This window comes from Sceloporus occidentalis, unplaced genomic scaffold (assembly GCF_023333645.1).
Source record: "Sceloporus occidentalis isolate IW3139 unplaced genomic scaffold, rSceOcc1.0.p SCAF_4, whole genome shotgun sequence".
NCBI lineage: Eukaryota > Metazoa > Chordata > Lepidosauria > Squamata > Phrynosomatidae > Sceloporus > Sceloporus occidentalis.
The window spans coordinates 201,821,371-201,841,358 of NW_028316984.1; the positions used below are offsets into that span (position 1 = coordinate 201,821,371).

The 19,988-nt window shown below is 43.4% G+C and overlaps 1 protein-coding gene across 3 annotated transcripts; it reads left to right on the forward strand.

Moving 5' to 3' along the window:
* Nucleotides 1-451: 451 nt before the first annotated feature.
* LOC149315326 (hemojuvelin-like) lies at nucleotides 452-9,731 on the forward strand. Of its 3 annotated transcripts, none has more exons than XM_089522968.1 (4): nucleotides 452-477; nucleotides 1,835-2,000; nucleotides 4,310-4,812; nucleotides 6,913-9,731. In XM_089522968.1, the coding sequence occupies exons 2-4, from the start codon at nucleotides 1,907-1,909 to the stop codon at nucleotides 7,534-7,536; spliced, it is 1,221 nt and encodes a 406-aa protein (XP_089379094.1). In that variant the 5' UTR covers nucleotides 452-477; nucleotides 1,835-1,906; the 3' UTR covers nucleotides 7,537-9,731. The 3 variants fall into 3 exon arrangements, with proteins under 3 accessions (XP_089379094.1, XP_089379091.1, XP_089379092.1); XM_089522965.1 differs by having other exon boundaries at nucleotides 458-1,066; XM_089522966.1 differs by having other exon boundaries at nucleotides 458-944.
* The last annotated feature ends 10,257 nt before the right edge of the window (nucleotides 9,732-19,988 follow it).

The window sequence follows — 19,988 nt, forward strand, 5'->3', positions numbered from 1 at the left end:
TTTGGCCACATCATGAGAAGGCACAACTCATTGGAAAAAACAATAATGCTAGGAAAGGTGGAAGGAAGAAGAAGGAGAGGAAGACCCTCTGCCAGAAGGATAGACTCAATCGGGGAGGCCATGGGTATGAATTTACAGGAGTTGAGCAGAGCAGTGAAGGCTAGGGGGTCCTGGAGAGGTCTGATCCATAGGGCCAACATGAGTTGGGGATGACTCGAGGGGCAACAACAACAAAGATGAATGGTTCAGTTCTGGAGCCAACTGGCACAAGGGGCATTGCATACAACCCAGGCTCAGTCAGTTGATCATTAGCTCTTGTTATGTGTCCAGAAGCTGGGACAAAGTTTGTGTCACTGTTTGCTGACTTTAGGGAAAGGTCATGGTCTCACACCAAATGCACACAGACTATTGAGACACTCGTGGCTTGGGAAGGTTATCCCAAAACCGGTGATGGACATGGAGGATGGAGTGAAATATGTAGGTCTGGGAAAGAAAGGAAGATTGGAAGCAGAGGTCTTGCTGGATGTATGAGTCAAGGTCTCAAGAACGCCAGAATATGAAGCAGAAGATGTTGGTGCTGGATGCACCATCAACATGGTGGAGAAAGGCATGATGTGAAACTGGCTCTTGGCAGCTGTGAAAAGTGTTTGCTAGCTGTCTTCCTGCTCTACTTTCTTCTGCTTTTATGGATTTTGGAAGCCCCAGAGGAGGAGAAAATACTTTGCCTTTGGGGGAGCCAAGGGCCTTCCATCTCATCTGAAAAAAGAGGGAAAAAGCCCATTTGAGATGGTTTTCTGTTTGAGAATGCATCTTCTTGAGTTGGCACAGAGGACACTTGGGATTATGAGGGGAAGAACTCAAGGGGGGATGCAACTGTTCAGCAAAGGCTTTTAAATCTTTCAGGCGCTTTTGGTGGGAAAGAATCTCCCCTTCGGCTTCTTCAGGTAAACAGTATCCGGCAGAGGCAGGATAAGAGGAGATTCCACTCCCTTTTCACACTGGACCATTTTAGCACTTTGATCCCTGTTTAACTTTTGTGGAACCCTGGGATTTGTAGTTTTGGAAGGTATTTCAAATTCTCTTTGAATCACATTGCTTCCTGTTTAACTTTAGTGGAATCCTGAGATTTGTAGTTTTGGAAGGTATTTTGAATTCTCTGCCAGAGCGCTCCAGTCCCTCCCCAGACTACAAATCCCAGGATTCCATAGGATGCAGGCATGGCAGTTGGAATGGAATCACCATGCTAGAATCAAATAATAATAATAATAATAATAATAATAATAATAATAATAATGTTTATCTTTTTAAACTGTATTTTATTTTTAATGCATAATCTGTTTTAATATTGTAATAATTTAGTTCTATTTTAATGCATCACTTTTGCATGTTTTTAATTGTAGTGTTCAATGATAAGCCACTCTGAGTCCCATAAATATGATGATGATGATAATTTGTATAAATACATAATATATGTAGTAATAATTATAATGTTTTTGGCCAAAGCTTACTTTTTGGACTGCTGCACTCTGAATCCCCCAAGCAATGTCTCTGTGCTTGCTGAAGAATCATGGGAGCTGTAGTCCAAAAAAGGGCAATGTTTCTAAGTTCTAGTCTCAGTATAGTTTGATCTTGAAGCTCAGAACAGAAAAGCTTTATATACCAGAATGTTGCAAAATGCAAAAGTCAGAGTAAGGACTAGAAATTTGTTAGTTTTCTCTTTAAATAGAAGACTGAGAGTCTGAGCAAATGTTCTGTAGACTAGGTTGGATGATGCATGGATTCAGATGCATGGAGTTTCTCTGGAGAGTCTTAAAAGGGTGATTTGTCTTCTCAGCAAGGCAGCCGGCAAAAGGGTGAGGACTAGAAGCTTGTGTGCCTGACTTCCGTAATCGCTGGATGGAGCAGGATGGTGAAATCGGTTGGGTCTGTGAGGCCATGCCACCTAGCAAATCCGTCTTTCTTCGTTAAAATCTGTATCCTTCTCCTGTTGTGTAGGCAAGGTAAGGGACACAATGTCAAGGTTGTTAAAGTAGAGGAAGTGATGTGATGGCGGTGGTTGGGACAGAAATGTGGGAAGGCTGGGATATCTGTATCGCCCACCCTTTCCCTAGCCCTGGGACTCAGCTGGCTTGCCAAAATTAAAACAAGTTCAGATAACAACACATGACCAGCAGAAAAGCAGACCAAAAAAAGAGAGGTTAAAACCTAATTAAACTACAGAGCCACTGTGGTGAAATGGTTTGGGTGATGGATTACAATGGTAGAGACCAGGGTCTGAATTTTTGCTCTGCCATGGGAACCCACTGGACCATTTTGGGCAAGTCACACTCTCTCAGCCTCAGAGGCAAACCTTCTCTGGGGAAATGTTGCCAAAAAACCCTGTGATAGATTCGCCTTAAGGTCACTAGGAGTTGGAAAAGCACATGACAATAGTTACACTATCAATGTAATTCAATGTTCTAAGTCAGCTACTAGAGTTTGGAAACCTTACTTTTTTGGGTGACAACTCCCACTTCAACGGTACTTTTTAACAGTTTGGAAAGACACTTATATATTGGAATATCTGTATCTGTTCTTCCTGAAAGAAAAAACATAATTGGATTCCATGGCTGAGCAATTCTGTGGGGAAGGCTGGACAGAGAAGGCATTGCAGCCTTTGGCCTAATTCATCCCTTGAGAATTATTTCCTTACAAACCTAGAAGACATTTTGACACTATAGAATTTCAAAACACAGGTTGAATCTCCCTTATCCAGAATTCCGAAATCCAAAATACTCCAACATCCAAAATTGTCCACATGGGTGGCTGAGATAGTGACACCTTTTCTTTCTGCTGATTCAAAGTACAAACTTTGTTTCAAGCACAAAATTATTTAAAATATTGTGTATAAAATTACCTTCAGGCTAGGGAGTGTATATGGTACATACGAAACATAAATATCATGTCTAAACATGGGCCTGTACTCCAAGATATCTCATTATGAATGCTGTATGCAAATATTTCAACTTCTAGAGCCCCCCAACCCCCCCCCCCCCAACCTCTGGTCCCAAGCATTTTGGATAAAGAAGATTCATCTTGTAAAATACAAAATAATCCCGGGGTGGGGGACAGATGATGGGTTTTTAAGGTCCCAGAGGTGGTTGGTTGCTTGGTTAACCCCTGCCAGTGCATACCCGGGGTAGACATGTTGGCCATATAGCAAAGAATAGCATCATCCAAAATCTACAAAACAATGGTATCTTTATTGGGCCAAGCAAAATGCATACTATACATGTTGCAAGCCTTCATAGCTCCACTGGCTTCTTAATCAGGCAAAAATGATACAGGGGGAAAAAGATGTTAGTCACAGCCCTGCATTTGGTCAAGATGTTGTACTTGTAATCCTCAGTTCATATTGTATGGAAGTGCAGTTTTGACAGATACTACAAGGATGCTAGTCCCTAGGACATTTTGTTTCCAAGTCCTTCAGACTTGAAGGATTAGCATCTCCTCAAAGACTCAGAGTCCTATGAGCTACTGGTTGTCCCCACAACACCCACTTCGATCTTTCCCAGGCATGAGGATGTGGCTCTTCTGTTGAACACAGATACTACCTGTCCCACAACTTCTTCTGTCCTTAAGCTACACAGCGCCATGAAGCTGTAAACATGTCTTTGCTGTCAGGTGCCCACTTTTGGTCTAGGGCAGCAGTGAGCAACTAGAAGTGGCTGGAGGGATGCATTAGCCTCCCAGGAGAACTTGGGGTTTCACACCTCACACACCCACAAAACCAGTTTTTTTGTCCCAAATGTCCTCTATGGCCTATGGGCCATGTTTTTGGTTCCATTTTAGCAACAGAAAATGACCAGAAGTCAGTTCTTGTTTACTTTGTGATCTATAAAAAAGGCCTCTCCTGGGCCTAAAACATAGCACCAGATGTTTCCTAACAGGCACTTAGAGGCAATTTGTTTAGATCCCTGGACTGTGCTTTGCCCATCCATCTTCTAGGGAAATGGTTTCTAAACTTTGTTTCTCCAGATGTTTTGGACTTCAGTTCCCAGAATTCTTGACTGTTGACCAAGTTGGCCGGGGCTTCAGGGAGTTGAATTTCAAGATACCCAGAAGACCAAAGTTTGGGTAACACTGGTCTAGGGTTTCAGGGGCATTGGCAACTGGGGCAACCTTGCGACCCTCTCCAGCTGTGGAGGACCAGATTGGCTTCCATTTCTGGAGCCTAATCCTTGGGAGGAGTTTGTTGCTAAAGGTGGAAACCCCTCCTACCCATCCATGGGCAGGTACTTATGGTAGATCCTTTTTTATCCTCCCACAGTTGGCTCCCACTGCAAGATTTCCCGCTGCAACTCTGCCTACCTGACTGCCACGGAGAATTTGCAGGGTCCCAACCACAATGCCATGCTCTGTGAAGCTTTGCGTTCCTATTCCAGCTGTACCCGGAAGACGGCCCACACTTGTCGTGGCAACCTGGCCTACCACTCGGCAGTCTACGGCATTGAAGACCTCATGATTCAGAACAATTGCTCCAAAGAAGGACCCACCTCACCACCACGACCTCCAGCCCCAGTGCCCAACCAGCCGGGCTTTGCATCCCCAGATATCTGTGACTATGAGAAGAACTTTGCCCATAAGCACAGGCAGTCCCCTGTGTACCAGCACTGTGCCACCTTTGGAGACCCACACATCCGGACCTTCAGTGATGAATTCCACACCTGCCGAGTAGAAGGATCTTGGCCTCTCCTAGACAACCATTATTTGTTTGTCCAGGCCACTAGTTCTTCCATTTTGGAAGGGTCAAGTGCCACTGGCATTGGCAAGGTAAGAAGAGATCCTTCCAAAGGACTCCTGTTAAAAGAAGTCAGCCAAAGTGAGAACAACTCTCAGTACCCAGCAGGGGAACTGGGAAGGATAAGTCACATCAAGCAGCTGTAGTTCAGCTCAGCTGAGATAGAGGAATAGGGAAGGACAAGTCATGCCGAGGAGCTGTAGCTCAGCTCAACTGGGATATTTATTTATTTTGAGTATTTATACCCTGCTCTTCAGCCACAAAGGATCTCAGAGCAGCTGCCATCAGAAAGACATGATACAAAAGGATAAGGGAATGGTGGTGGGGAAGAGATCAGGTTCATTGGTTCAACTCTCCCTCTGGGGCCATGGCCATAGCAGATGGGCTGGAGGGAAGGCTCTTCAACTTACTTTGGGCTAGGCCCAATGGATCTGGCCTGGGAAGGAAGAGGAGTCGTGTCAAGGAGCTGTAGCTCTGCTTAACTGGGATAGAAGAATAGGGAGGAGGACAAGTCTAGATCAAGAGAAGTAATAGTGCGACTGTATTCTGCTCTGGTCAGGCCCCACCTGGAATATTGTGTCCAGTTCTGGGCACCACAATTCAAAAAGGACATTGAGAAACTGGAGCGTGTCCTGAGGAGGGCGACTAAAATGGTGAAAGGTCTGGAAATCTTGCCCTATGAGGAACGACTCAGGGAGCTGGGGAGCCTGGAGAAGAGAAGGTTAAGAGGTGATATGATAGCCCTGTTTAAATATTTGAAAGGATGTCATATTGAGGAGGGAGCAAGCTTGTTTTCTGCTGCTCCAGAGAACAGGACCCGGAACAATGGATGCAAGCTGCAGGAAAAGAGATTCCACCTCAACATTAGGAGGAACTTCCTGACAGTAAGGGCTGTTCGACAGTGGAATACACTCCTTCCTTGGAGTGTAGTGGAGTCTCCTTCCTTGGAGGTGTTTAAGCAGAGGCTAGATGGCCATCTGCTGGGGATGCTTTGATTTGGATTTCCTGCATGGCAGGGGGTTGGACTGGATGGCCCGTGCGGTCTCTTCCAGCTCTATGATTCTATGATTCGAAGTAACATTGATGAGCCATAGCTGAGCTCAACTGGGATAGAGGATCAGGAAAGAGGGACAAGACATCGAAGAACTGTACTTCAACTCAACTGAGATAGAGAAACAGGGAAGGATGACATGTTGAAGAGCTGTAGCTGAGCTCAGCTGTAATAGTGGAACTGAGAAGGACATCATATGGAGGAGCTGTAGCTCAACTCAACTGGGATAGAGGAACAGGGAAAGACAAGATGTTAAGGAGATGTAGCCGAGCTCAGCTGGAATAGGAGAACAGGGAAGGCCAAGTCATATTGAGGAGCTGTAGCTCAGCTCAACTGGGACAGAAGAACAGAAAAGGACAAGACATGTTAAAGAGCTGTAGCTCAGCTCAATTGAGAGACAGGGGAAGTTTTGAAGTTAGAGTTTTGGTTGAACTTAGGTTAACTGAAGAATTGATTTCTGAATGGCATTTCTTGCACTGTAAATTAAAGAAGCAACTGACACTGGATACTGGTCTAACAATGAATAACTGTCAATAAACTCTTAAAGTTAAAATGTTTAAATTCAAACAGGCATTGTTCCAGTAAGAGGGTTGGGAAATAGTAATAATAGCCAGGCTTTGTAAAAAAAGACTACTCAATTAAAAACAAAAAGAAAAACAGGAATGTTTTTTTAAGTCATTTGGTTTAAACCAAGATTTAACCAATGTGGTTTAAACCAGCCAACCTTGTTAAAACATTAACAATAAGTAGATTAAAGGCATATTAAATATGACTAACCAGTTAGAAAGGCTCTTAAGAGATTAAAACTCTTTTCAAACCATGTGCATTAGCATTTTGAGATAAACCAAGGGCTTTAAGATGGTTTTCACTTGGCGCCTAAATGAAACCAGTGTTTGGGAGATGGGTTTCCATAAATGGGGTGCCACAACTGAAAAGGCCCTTCTTCCACATCCTCACACAGCATGAATCAAACTCTCTGGAGTCTGGAGGGATGCAAGGAAGGGCTCTGGAAACAGACCTCAATCCTTGGTTTAGGGTGGTTGTGTCTTCCTTGAGCTTAAGATCTATGCTTTCTTTTCAGCTCACCATCATCTTTAAGAACATGAAAGAGTGCATCGAGGAAAAGATCTACCAGGCTGAAGCAGACAACCTCCCAGCAGCTTTCATTGATGGCTCAGTGAATGGTGGTGAGAGGCCTGGAGGGAGTACCTTGACCATTCATGAACATATACCTGGGCAGCACGTGGAGCTCCAGGCCGTGTACATTGGCACTACCATTGCTGTGCGCCAGGCCGCCAGGCACCTGTCATTCTCCATCCGAGCACCTGAGGAGGTGGTCCTCTCTTTCACGGATGAACAAGACTTGCAGCTCTGTGTGTTCAGCTGCCCACTCAGCCAGCGTGTCTCTCGGAGCACATGCTGCCCCCAGGGTGGCAACATCACCAGAGAGGTGGCCCACCGCCTGTGCAAAGAGAAACTGCCCATAGATGATGTTTACTTCCAGTCGTGTGTCTTTGACGTGATGGCTTCTGGTGATGCCAACTTGACTCAGGCTGCACATGGTGCACTGGAGGATGCCAAGGCATTCCATCCAGATGCCAAGAAACTTCACATTTTCCAAATGGATAGATCCTCATGTTCACAGAGTTCATCATTGCTCCTTGTTTTCTTACTAGTTGTGTCAGCACTTGAAGTGTGCTTTTAAAGCTCTCCCTTGGGCAGTGGCTAGTTCTTTTCTGTGAGTCAAAGAGGTCAGCAGGTGTGGTGGGCTTTTCAGGATGGCATCTATGAGCCAACTCAGGTTTGTTGTTGTTGTTGTTGTTTTTGCAAAGAGAGAGGGGCAAACATTTCCCAGTTTGACTGACATTTCCCTTATACTGTATGTTCTTTTCCACTGAGAATTTATCAAGGAACCTTTGAATGTGAGTACACACGGGGAACCTTTTCACTCGGTTTTCCTGCCAACCTCCAACAAATTCACTGTTGCAAAAGTGAGGACAGTGCTTAAGAAGCTATAGCAGGAAGAGGTGGCTTGGAATGGCCTGGGAGGCCTTTTTGGGGACCAGGGTGGGCAAAGTTATACTAGAGCGTTGGCTGATCCGTTGAGGGAGATGTACCAATGGCTGGTGAACATTTTCAGATAGCCTGAAAAAACTCTTGACAATGATACACTGAGTACCGTTAAGTCATCATTTGTTCCCAGAAGCTGTGTTTCGTCCACCACAATTTCTGGTTTATTTCATTCTTCCCAGCGATTGTAATCCAAAGCCGCCAGCAGAAATAACAACACACAGAAAGACAGAATTGCCACTTTTATTACATTTCATTTTGCAAAGTCAGTGGGTTCTTTTTTTGGAAGACGCACTGTAACGGCCCATTTGTTGTGAAAAAGGAATCAGAAACTCATCGAATACTGTAAGGCCTACTCAGCGACAATTGCTTTGAATGTCTGAACTGTAAATTCAATAAGAGGAAGAAAGAAAAACCCACTTTTTCCCAATGCTTATTTTTCTTTAGGGAAACTTGATGTTCTCATTTTCTGCTTCCTTTTGACAGCTAAGAATGTAGAGTCCACAGAGTGAAACTTGAATAGCACTTTACAAAATGCATTTGTGGTAGGATAGCTCCATTATTTAATACCAGATATGGAGAGCATTTGATAAAGGAACTGTAATTGGATTGGGAGACACTTTGCACCTGGTTGTCTTGACGCTTCATCTCCAAGCAGACTGTGCAGGTTTTTGGCACCACTACAAAACCCTGCACTACCTGTTTAATCAGAGGCAAAAACAGGGAGAAGCATACTTCTCATACCATTGCTTTCTCATTCAACCATGGGTTAAAATCCTACATAGCTGTCATGAAACACAAACTTTATGAATGCGTAGCAAAGTGCAGAAACACAGTGAAACCCTGTTAGTGCATTGCAAAGATGTGCATCCAGGGTGATCAAATGCACAACAGGAACTTCTGATGCGCATCAGGCACTACTGTGACACTTCCTTCCGAGCCAATGTCCAAATGCACATCAGGGAATACTGTGATGTGCCCATTACCCATTTGGCCATTGTGCACTGGTCACTCAACCATTGTGCATTGGATGCTTGTATGTTATAACATCATGGCAGCCCATAGGTGAATATGGATGTTGCAGAACTACTCAGTTCAATTTAACACATGCATAAGGCCATTTAGGAAGAGATAGCTCCCAAGCAGAATGCCAGTACCTATGTTTAAATCTCTGGAAAACCTTTGAGTTGTCTTTTTCTGCCAGGCTTGAGCTTTTTCTGGAATTTCCTCGAGAAACAAGAAGGTCTCCTGCTCAGATTCCATCCAGGTCACTGTTGTTCACATGGTACATTGGAATGGGAACAGTTTGGCCCCTCCAGAAGAGGTTGGACTGCACCTCTCAGCATTCAGGAGGAATCCTGGGGTTCAACCTCATCTGGAGGGATGCATGGTTCCCACTTCTATGGTACATTTTTCCTTCTGAATTGTAACTTGAATCTGTAGTCGATTTACTCCATTGAAGTAGAAACGCTACTGAAGTAGGTGGCTTTTTGCAGAACAGTGGATTGTAGAATCTCTTGGTTTCTTCCACACTACACAGCTATAGTGCTTTGATTCACTTTTTACTACCATGACTCACTCCAATGGAATATTGGGATTTATAGTTTTGTAGGTGTTCTTTATTGTCTGCCTGAGAGCTCTAGTGCCTCACCTAATTACAAATCTCAGGATTACATAGTTTGAACTCCTGGTAGTTGAAAGTTGTATCCAAGGGCTATAATTGCAGAGTGTGAAAGAGACCTCTGAATTTATGGCTGGCTTTGGAAAATGGTTAAGGAATGGAAATAAAAAGTTAGATGTTTGTTATATTAAAGTTGAAGATGTCTAGCAGTCGTATTGGTTAGTAGTCATTGCTTTTTTTTAAAGACAGCCAATGTAACACTGAAGAAATCTTGACAAGAAAACCAAGGTTCATTTTAGAGTTACCATAAGTTGGAAATGACTTGAAGGCACACAACAGTAGCAACATACTATGAAGTAAAACCAACTTGGGCATCATGGTTCGAGGAGCTTTTGGGTCCCCAAATGCTACCTACCATCCCTTGGGGAATGGGAGCTATTCCGCCATATATTCAGTCCCCTTGGGCTCTTTTAGCAAATAATCCTTAAGTCAAAATGCCTCAGAGGGTAGCTCATGCAGCCCATGGGTCACAGCTTCCCCTTCCCAGCCCTACACATGTGAATAGGAAAGAGAAAACTGTCCATCATAAAATATAGTGTTCCCTCCACATTTGCTGGCGTTGGGATGAATCATAGAATCATAGACTCACAGAGTTGGAAGAGACCCCAAGGGCCATCCAGTCCAACCCCCTGCCATGCAGGAAATCACAATCAAAGCATTCCTGACAGATGGCCATCAATCCTCTGTTTAAAGACCTTGGACCCCCATGAATGTAGAAAAACCACAAATATAAACACACTCTTCTTTTTACCTGAGAGAACACTCCTGTGGTCAACATCTGCCAGAGGTGGATCAAAGAATCATGCTGGAGGACCTGCAAATGCCCAGAGACATGTTTTCTCTAGGAACGTCTAGGCTCTCCAACACAACTCTGTGTCTAACCTCTGGCACTGGAGGACCTAGCAATTCCTAGAGAGAACAAAGCCGCAAATGTCAAAGCTGCAAATGTGGAGGGCCAGCTGTAGAACACTGTATATTCCCCATAGGAGCTCAGGCCTTTTGTTTACTAAGGTTGCAGTTTTGTTCTCTTTAATTAACCACTAGGTTGACCTTCTCTAAACTGAATTCAGATTTTCGAAAGTTTTGACCTGGGAAATGCAGAGGTTGCAAATTGTATAGAAGTGTGGTTGTTTGCTTTGGCTTCTATAGGAGCAGTTGCAGAGTCCAGAGTGTGGTCTCAAAAGCTTCTCTTACTTTGGGGTCTTGGATCATCCAGAGAAAGGCAGCCAAGATGATCCACGGTCTAAAATCCAAGTCCTACAAGAAAGGAGTTAGGGAAGCTGGGAATGTTTAGCCTCGAGAAGAGAAAACTGATAGCTACCTTTAAATATTTGAAAAGATGTCTTGTAGAAGATGGAGCAGTCTTGTTTTCTGCTGTTTCAAATACAAGAGCATGAAACAAAGGATCCAAATTGCAGGTATGCCTCCGTTAACAAAGTAGACACATTTCTGGGCATTCCTTCTTTTACCGAAAATTTGGCACCAGAGGCAGAAATAACATGGAAAAAATACGGTTGGGTTCCTGCGCCACAAAAAAGAAGAGCAGCTGAACACGTTTTAGCACACAAAGGGATCTTGTCGCACCTTTGAGACTGACCGAGCAAAAGACGTTCTAGCATAAGCTTTGGTAGATTTAATGTACATCAATACTGTAGTCACAATGCAGTTTGACACTCTTTTATTGTCATGGTTCTGTCCTACAGAATTTGAGGATTTGTAGTTTGGTGAGACACTCACCCTCTTTGGCAGACATGACTAAAGACCTTGTAAAACCCTGCAAAAAACCAGACAGGAGCCCTGGTGATTAAATGTAGGTCCTGCAGCCACAAGTTGTGAGTTCGATCCCTGCAAGGCTCCAAGGTAGATTCAGCCTTCCATCCTTTCGTAGGTCAGTAAAATGAGTAAAATGTTGGGGGAAATTGGTTTACATATTGTAAACCGCTTAGAGAGTGCTGAGTTCATGAAGCGGTATAGAAATGTAAATGCTATTGCTAAAACTACTAGTCTCAGGATTCCATAGGAGGAGCTGCAGCACTTAAAATGGTGCCAAACTGCATCATTTCTACAGTGTAGATGCATTTTTGGTCTGTTTTCTCAGATGTGTGGACCAAGTCTATGAAAGCTCATGCAGTAACTTCTTTTGCTCTGTCTCAAAGGTGCTACAAGATGGCTTTGCAGACTGATATATCAGACTGACACAGCAATGTCTCTGAATTCTGCCTCTGTGTTTCAGCAAACTGCATCTAAAGCTAACAATATGCACATGTGAAATGAAAGAATCAGGTCAGGTAAACTTCGCAGAAGTAAAGGAAAACATTTTGAATCCTTGAGAGACTACTTGAAAGCTTCTTCCAAAATGTATCCAGCAATGTTTTTTTTTCTTTCTTTGGCCTCCACTCCTTATGTTCTCCATTTTGATGGTGAAATATATAGATTTATGCTTCTTTAATATAATGGCTGGTGAGGTGGGCTGATCTGCTTCCCCCTTTCCTCTCTTTTTCGTAGTACATTCTGGAGACAGCTGTTGTTGCCTGTTGTCAACAGTTAGGCAGAGTCCCGTTGTTACCTAGCTCACGGTGCATCTACACTGTAGAAATAAATGCTGTTCGATACCACTTTAACAGCCAAGGCTCCATCCTACAGATTTTGTCATTTTGTGAGGTGCCAGCACTTTAGCAGAGAAGGCTAAAGACCTTGCAAAACTACAAACCCAGGATGCCATAGGATGGAGCTACAGCACTTAAAGTGGTGTCAAACTCCATTATTTGTACAGTTTATATGCACCTTCAGTGTTGATGCACCCCTTTTATTGCATCATTTACAGCAGACATGCTCCTCTAGCCTGACACTAAAAGTCTTTGTTTCTCCTGCTGCGAAATATGTCCAGCTAGACAGAGGACAAGGGAGAAAAAGGGGGCATAAAAGGACTTTGTAAAAAAGGAGCTTCTTTTGTTAGAGATTTTGTTAACTGGGGCATGCCTCTACAAGACAAAAGATTCAATTGAAACTTTAGGAACAACTTAGAACTGTGCAAGAGGGGAATTCTCCATCTTCGGAGGTCTTTAAACAGATGTGGGATGGGTTTCTCTCAAAAGCAGTTTAGTTGTGACAACGGGTGGGAGTAGATGGCCCTTGGGTTCCTTCCAGCTCAAAGAGTCTATGACGAATGCAGTTCTATGATCTCCTTCAAGGAAAAAAAAATGAAGCAATGCAAGTGGTACAGGGTTCTTATTTCAAGTAATAATAGTCATTTAAGATTTAGCCGTCTTGGTTCACTTAGGATTTGCTCAGACTGAACAGATGCTCAGTAGAAGAACCCTGGTCATCTATTAGACAACTGTATTTCTGTGGCGGAGTCTCTGGCTGCATCTGCACTGCAGAAATAATCCAGTTTGATACCATTTTAACTGCCATGGCTCAATGGTTTGGTAATTCTTTGAATGGTAGTTTGTTATGGCCCCAGAACTCAATGACAGAGAAGGCTAATTGTCTAATTAAACTACAGTTTTCCAGACTTCCTTAGCACTGGGCAGGTAAGTGGGGTCAAACTGAGTTATTTCTCCAGAGAGATGTGGAAATACTCCTGCCTGAAATCTTGGATTTTTGTAATGCTACACTGATTCAGTATAAGATGACTCTTTATGCTCCTGGGTGAGAAATCTAAATTCACAAAATATGTGATGATGTAGGATTGAACTAGACAATATGTTTAGCAAGTTTATGTAAGAGTTGGTTTCTCAAGTGATGAAAGACTTGAATGAAGGTGATCTGGAGTACCTTTTCTTCACCCAGATATCTTGCATTTAGTGTGCTTTGTTCTGTGATTGGCCATTGCAAGGTAAACATGAACTTAGTTTTTGGTGGGTTTTTTGGGGCTATGTGGCCATGTTCTAGAAGAGTTTCTTCCTGGCATTTCACCAGCATCTGTGGCTGGCATCTTCTATGCCAACATTCTCTGAAGATGCCAGCTACAGATGCTGGCGAAACGTCAGGAAGAAACTCTTCTAGAACATGGCCACATTGTGCAAACAACCCACAAAATACTATGGATGCCGACCATGAAAGCCTTCGACTTCACATTAAACATGAACTTCTTTAGCAAGTGTGGAAGAGAACTGGCTTATTTATAGGGAATGTGCATTTTCCTTAACATGCTGCTTAACTCTTAGATGGTAGAGGAAAAGCAGAGCCATACTTAAACTATCCATAACATGTTCCTTGATAAGTATACTTTCTTTTTTGTATTTTTGATGTTAAAACAGTAGAGGGAGCCCCTGTGAACTAGGACTGCAAATCCTTGAATATTTCATACGCAAGGAAATATTTCGCATGCAAGGAAAAACAGTTAATGTTGTTTTCTCCTCACTTTGGGAGAAGATAAGTAATTTTTGTGCAGTATTTTTTCCTGTATTGGGCATCCTGAGGTATTCTGAAGGATATTTCTGTGCAGGAAAACATGTGAGATTTTACACACATACACAAAACAGTTTTTTTCTACAGAAGAACCCTATTTCCAGTCCAGAAAACACTGCTTCCTGCATAGAAATGCATTTCCTGCATGAAAATATTTCCTCTGCTTTGCATGAACAAGCCATGTCTTTCTCTGAGCAGAAAAATATTCCAGGACGCTTCAGGACTTTCACAACAAACTGTGTATGTATATGTTTTGCTATGGTATTATCCTTCCTGTTAAGGTTTCACAAATGCATTTTTGAACTAGGAAATGAATGGTAGAGACGATTCTTTGCACTCTCCCATGAACTGTCTAAACTGGGATGGACAACTGTGGAAGGCTAGGGGGGCACATTAGTGTCCCAGGAGGGCTGCATATGCAGTTGTACCTGCTTGGACTCTATTGTACCTGACCTGTGGCTGATGCTGACTTGTGGAGATTATCGCACACAGACGGGATAAGGACAAGATTGCTCCCCGGTTCTTATCCTGTCTTTGTCTGCGATCCTGCAAAAGGCTTTCAGATTGCAGTGCCGTTGTCCCGTCACTGAAGTGGCATTGCATTAACATGAACTCCCATTAGTGCAAAATGCCAGGCAATGTTGCTTCAATAACGGGAAAATGACAGGACAATGATGGGATCTCTGTGATATCATTTGAAAGTCTTCCGTGCGATCACGGTCAGTCACACTTTTTGGACAGGATAATGGCAGGATAAGTGAGAGGTCTTATGAAAATCTTCTCGTGATCATGCTATAAGAACAACGGGAGAAGGATGGGACAAGGATGTTTCATCAGCCATCTGATAATCTCCACAGAGTTGTATTGGAGGAGCTAGAGATTCCTAGAGGGAACGTATTAATCAAATCTGTGAATAATCAAATCTGCAAAAGTCAATGACACAAATGGGGTGGGCTGACTCTGTGTGTGTGTGTGTGCATTGCTAAATTTTGTAAAAAATGTTTTTACCCTTGAGGTACTTAAATTGGTGGAAATGTCCTCCACAATCCTAATTTTGGAGCATTTTTATGCCTGGGGGCAACACCTTGCCCAACCCTGATCTAAATGGGCTTTAGAGGCTTCTAGGAGAGAGAATTCACCCTCCCTTTTTTGGGTCAGAAAATGGGCAGGAATCTGGGTGTGTGTCAAGGGCTGCCTCAAGGCCATGCTTTACTCACTGCAACGCTAGGGAGAAAACTGAGGCGTTTCAAGACTGTGGATTTGTGGCTGGAATACTGTGTAAGTTCCCTTACATGTGTGGGTTGTACTTCTTGAGCTGTTGTGCAATGGAGGAACTCGCATCATGGTTGCATAAGTGGTATTCCGCAGGTGTAACCCTTTCAATGTGGGTCTAAATTCTATCATTGGTCCCATCTGGACTCTCAGTCAGATTTCGCTGAGCGTTCATTCACCTCTCAACAACCAATTTGATGAGATTAACCAACAGGATTCCAGACACACAGTGGATCATTCTTGGATGGTGCATAAATATCTGTAGTGTCTTCGGTGTGCCACTTTATTCACTGGGATTGCAGAAAAATTACACATGGGGAGAAGAAGCACATTGGCAGATGCACAACCCATCACACAATGTTGTTGTTATTCAACAATAGATTGGTGTAGCTCAACCACTGTATAACTGCAGGAGTGTAGATTTATAGCATGATGTAGGATCTGAGCCTAAATTCTGTATTCAGAGAGAGAGAGAGAGAGAGAGAAGGGGGCTTCTTCCACATAGCAGAAATAATCTGGTTTGATACCACTTTCACTGTCATGGCTCAGTTCTAAGAAATTCTGAGAATGGTAGCAACGCTCTGGTGCCACAATTCCATAACATTGAGCCATGGCAGTGAAAGTGGTGTCAAACTGGATTATTTCTGAGTGTGGATGCAGCCAGAGAGCGAGAAAGAGAGAAAGAGAGAAGACACACACACACACACACACTTTTACAGCCATCTTCAGATGACTATCACTCACATGAACTGCAATCCTCTTGCACTTTTTTTTTGTTTTTGCAAGTGAGTAATTCTGGGTTTTTGGTGTTCAAAAGCTGGGTTGTACTTTGGATGTCTCTCCAAAATTCTCTTCCTGTGAAGAGAAAAGTGAAACACCTCTCTTTAGGTTGACGGCAGAACTTTGTTGAGCTGCAAACCAGGTCAGCCAGATAGACCACTGGGAAGTAGCTTCAGTCAGTCTTGGTTAATGTAGCGTGGCAGAGAACATTTAAGGCCTTCAGATGGAGGTACCAGCTTGCTACGGTTAATTGGGTAAGATCTCTAGGGCTAGGGCAGGTGAAGGGAGGGAAGAGAGATGGAGTGGACATTTTCAAAGACCAAGAGTAGAGTGTATTTATTTCACAGAAGGCTTTGCCACTTTTCTTCTGAAGCATTTGGGGAGGCGGAGGATGGCTTAATCCCTGAAGATATGTCATCCAAGCTGTTTGGTGGATTTCAGCCTTACCTAAGATGGTCCAACATACTGTTGTATTTTGGAATGAGAAAGGAGAGAAAAGAGATGGCAGGAAAACAGAGTGAGATAAAAAAAGAAGGGGAGAGGTGGAGGAAAGAGAAGGGGAGAACTGCTCTGGATGGATGGAGAAGGTAAAATCAATAGCTGATTCACTGTTTAAATTGTGTGTTGTATGCCTTCAAGTCATTTCTGACTTACGGTGACCGTAAGACAACCCTGTCATGAGGTTTTCTTGGCAAGTTCCTTCAGAGGAGATTTTGCCATTGCCTTCCTGAAAGCTGAGAGTATGTCACTCAAGCAAGGTCACTCACTGGGTTTCATGGCTGAGTTGAGAACTGAACCCAGTCCTACAGAGTTGTAGTTCAACACTCAAGCCACTATGACTGATTATTAAATCTGCTTCTGGTTATGTACCATCAAGATATACTATGATCTTATGGTGACCCTATGCAAGAGGGACATTCAAGAGTCCAATTCCCTGCTCAAGTCTTTCAAACTCAGGGCAGTCATGGCTTGTATTGACTGAGTTGATCCATCTATAGTGCGGTCTTCCTCTTATGTTACTGCTTCCCACTTTCTGCAGTATTATCAAATTTTCTAATGAGTTACATTGGCTCATGATATGTCCAACGTATGACAGGCTTGCTTCGTCATTTAGGTTTCTAAGGAGATTTCAGACTGCCTTTCCCGAAAACCAGGACTGAAGGTGACTGTGCATTACTTATGTTGTGCAGCTTTTCTGTTGAATAGCAATTTTGCACAACCAAACCAAGATGCCAAATGTGCCATTGAACGCACAACTAAATGGCACCACACAGACAGTTAGCATTTGCAACCTTAAACCAAATACAGTCATTCTGCATCAGACAAAACTGTCCAATCTCTTCCATTATGTATCTGTAAGACTCCATGGCAATTCTGGCCAAAGTCTCACAGCCCAATACAAAACATGAATAGGGAGAAAATGTGCACGTATTATGGAAATTTGTGTGCCTTCAAGTCATTTCAGACTTATGGCAACCATAAGGTGAAAACTCATGGAGTTTTCTTAACCAGATTTGTTCAGGCAAGATTTGCCATTAGCATCCTCTTAAGCTGAGAGAGTGTGACTTGCCCAAGGTCACCCATGGCTCTTATCCCCCCCCCCCCCCCACACACAGTGGCTCCTCCACATTCACTGGCAAATGAACCACTATTTTTTACTTGAGAGAACAACTCTAGGAATCTCTAGGTCCGCCAGGGCAATTCTGTGGTCCCAGAGGTTGACCATGAAATTGGGCTGGAGGACCTACAAATGGCTAGAGAAGTGTTCTCTCTAGGAACCTCTAGGTCCTTCAGTGTGACTTTTGGCAGGAGCTGACAATAGAGTGGTGCTGGAGGACTTAAAGATTCTTAGAAAGAACATATTAGTCAAATCTGTGAGTGATCAAATCTGCAAAAATCAAAGCCGCAAATGTGGATAGCCAGCTATGCATATACCCTTGTCCCTCCTCCACCTTTGTGGCTTTGACTTTTCCGGTTTTGATTATTCAAGGATTTTACTAATATTTTCTCTCTTAGAATCTCTAGGTCCTCCAGCACAACTCTCCAGTCAGCTTTAACCAAAAGTCACACCGAAGGACCTAGAGATTCCCAGAGAGATCACTCCACTAGGCATTTATAGCTCCTCCAGTGCAACTCTATGGTCAATGTCTGGCAGATGTTGATCAGAGTTGCACTGGAGGATTTAGAGATTCCTAGAAAGGTGTTCTCTCAGGTAAAAACATAGTGTTTTTGTTATTCGTGGTTTTTCCACATTCACGGGGTTCTATGCCTCTAACCCCAGCAAATGTGGAAGGACAAGTGTATATATATCTGTACATCTACACACACACACACACACACACACACACACACACACACACACACACAGTTTCATGAAGCCTGCTGAAAAGATGTAGAACCAGCATGGGCAACACTTTTCAGCAAACAAGGGGATCTTGCAGCACCTTTGAGACTAGCTGAGCATAAGAAGTTGTAGCCTAAGCATTTGTAGCCTTGATCTATTTCCTTGGGTGCACTGAATGAACAGCACCCATGGACTCCATGCATCTGAGGAAATAGACCATGTCTATAAAAGTTTATGCTACAACTCCTTTTGCTCAGTTAGTCTCAAAGGTTCTACAAGATCCCTTTGCCCTCCCTTTGCCTACTGATATTCCAGACTAAGAGGGCTATGTCTCTGAATTCTTAATTCTTGGTGTTTATCAAAAAAGCTAAAACTTTTAAATAACGTTATGCTAATCTTTGCAAAACAGCTAAAAATAACAGTGCTAACAGCCAGTAAGAAAAGTCATTTTTAGAAAACCAGCTTGTTACCAGCCATGAATCTAAATTTAAAAAGAGGCCTTTCACTGGTTGTGAAAGCTACTTATAGAATCATTGCTGGGAAAGGGCGTCTAGAGGCCATGGAGTTCAACCCGCTGCTCAGTGCAGGATCTCCAGCTAAAGCATCCTCAGCAGGGAGCTGTCTGGCCTTTTTTTTTAAGAGATCCTAGAGAACGAGACCCCATCACCTCTTTAGGCGGTTGTTACCACTGTTGAATAACTCTTATTGTCAAGAGGTTCCTTCTAATAATATTCTACACATGTGGCTTAGTGGTTAAGATGCCAGTCCAGCAGAAGATCAGAAGGTCAGCAGTTCGAGGCCTGAGTGCTGCATGATGGGGTGAGCTCTTGTCACTAGTCTCAGCTTCTGCCAGCATAGCAGTTTGAAAGCATGCAAATGCAAGTAGATAAATAGGTACCACTTTGGTGGGAAGGTAACAGCGTTCAATGCAGTCATGCCACCAGAGCAGTCCTCAGACAACACTGGCTCTTCAGCTTAGAAACGGAGTGAGCACTGCCACCCTACAGTCAGTTACGACTAGACATTCATGTCAAGGGACTATCTCTACCTTTACCTTTTACATGCTCAGAGCATGTCACACTTATAGAGGGGCACAGCTTTCTGAGTTAGGGGACAACCACCAAGATGTTCAGAGAATCAGAATTTTAGAGCTACATATCTCCAAACCTTTAATGCCTTGGGGAGGAATAAACAACTAAAACAAGGTCTCCTGGCACACAGTTTTTGCGAGGTCTCCTTTGCCAGAGGGAGCTGCAACTCTTCAAAGTCTCCTGGGGGTGCAATGTGGCACCTTGACCCCTGTCAATGGCCCACCGTTGATAGAGGGGATCGCAGTTCCCTTTTAAAAACCATCCAAGTTGGTGCCATCACTTCAGCCTGGTGGCAGAGAATTCCACAGTTATGCTGTATACTGTATGAAGATAGGGGATCTTAGTCCCCTTTTAAAATCCACCTAGGTTGGTGGCCATCACTGCAATCTTGGGGCAAAGATTTCCACAGTTACACTGTATACTGTATGAAGATAGTGGATCACAGCCCCCCTTTAAAGCCATCCAAGTTGGTGGCCATCACTGCAATCTTGTGTCAGTGAGTTCCA

What these genes read in the sequence shown, in the direction of transcription:
- LOC149315326 (XM_089522968.1), top strand. Translation starts at nt 1,907, where the DNA reads ATGGTGAAATCGGTTGGGTCTGTGAGGCCATGCCACCTAGCAAATCCG. An exon ending in TCTCCTGTTGTGTAGGCAAG is followed by an intron (nt 2,001 to 4,309) that starts GTAAGGGACACA and finishes ATCCTCCCACAG; the next exon opens with TTGGCTCCCACTGCAAGATT. An exon ending in GTGCCACTGGCATTGGCAAG is followed by an intron (nt 4,813 to 6,912) that starts GTAAGAAGAGAT and finishes CTTTCTTTTCAG; the next exon opens with CTCACCATCATCTTTAAGAA.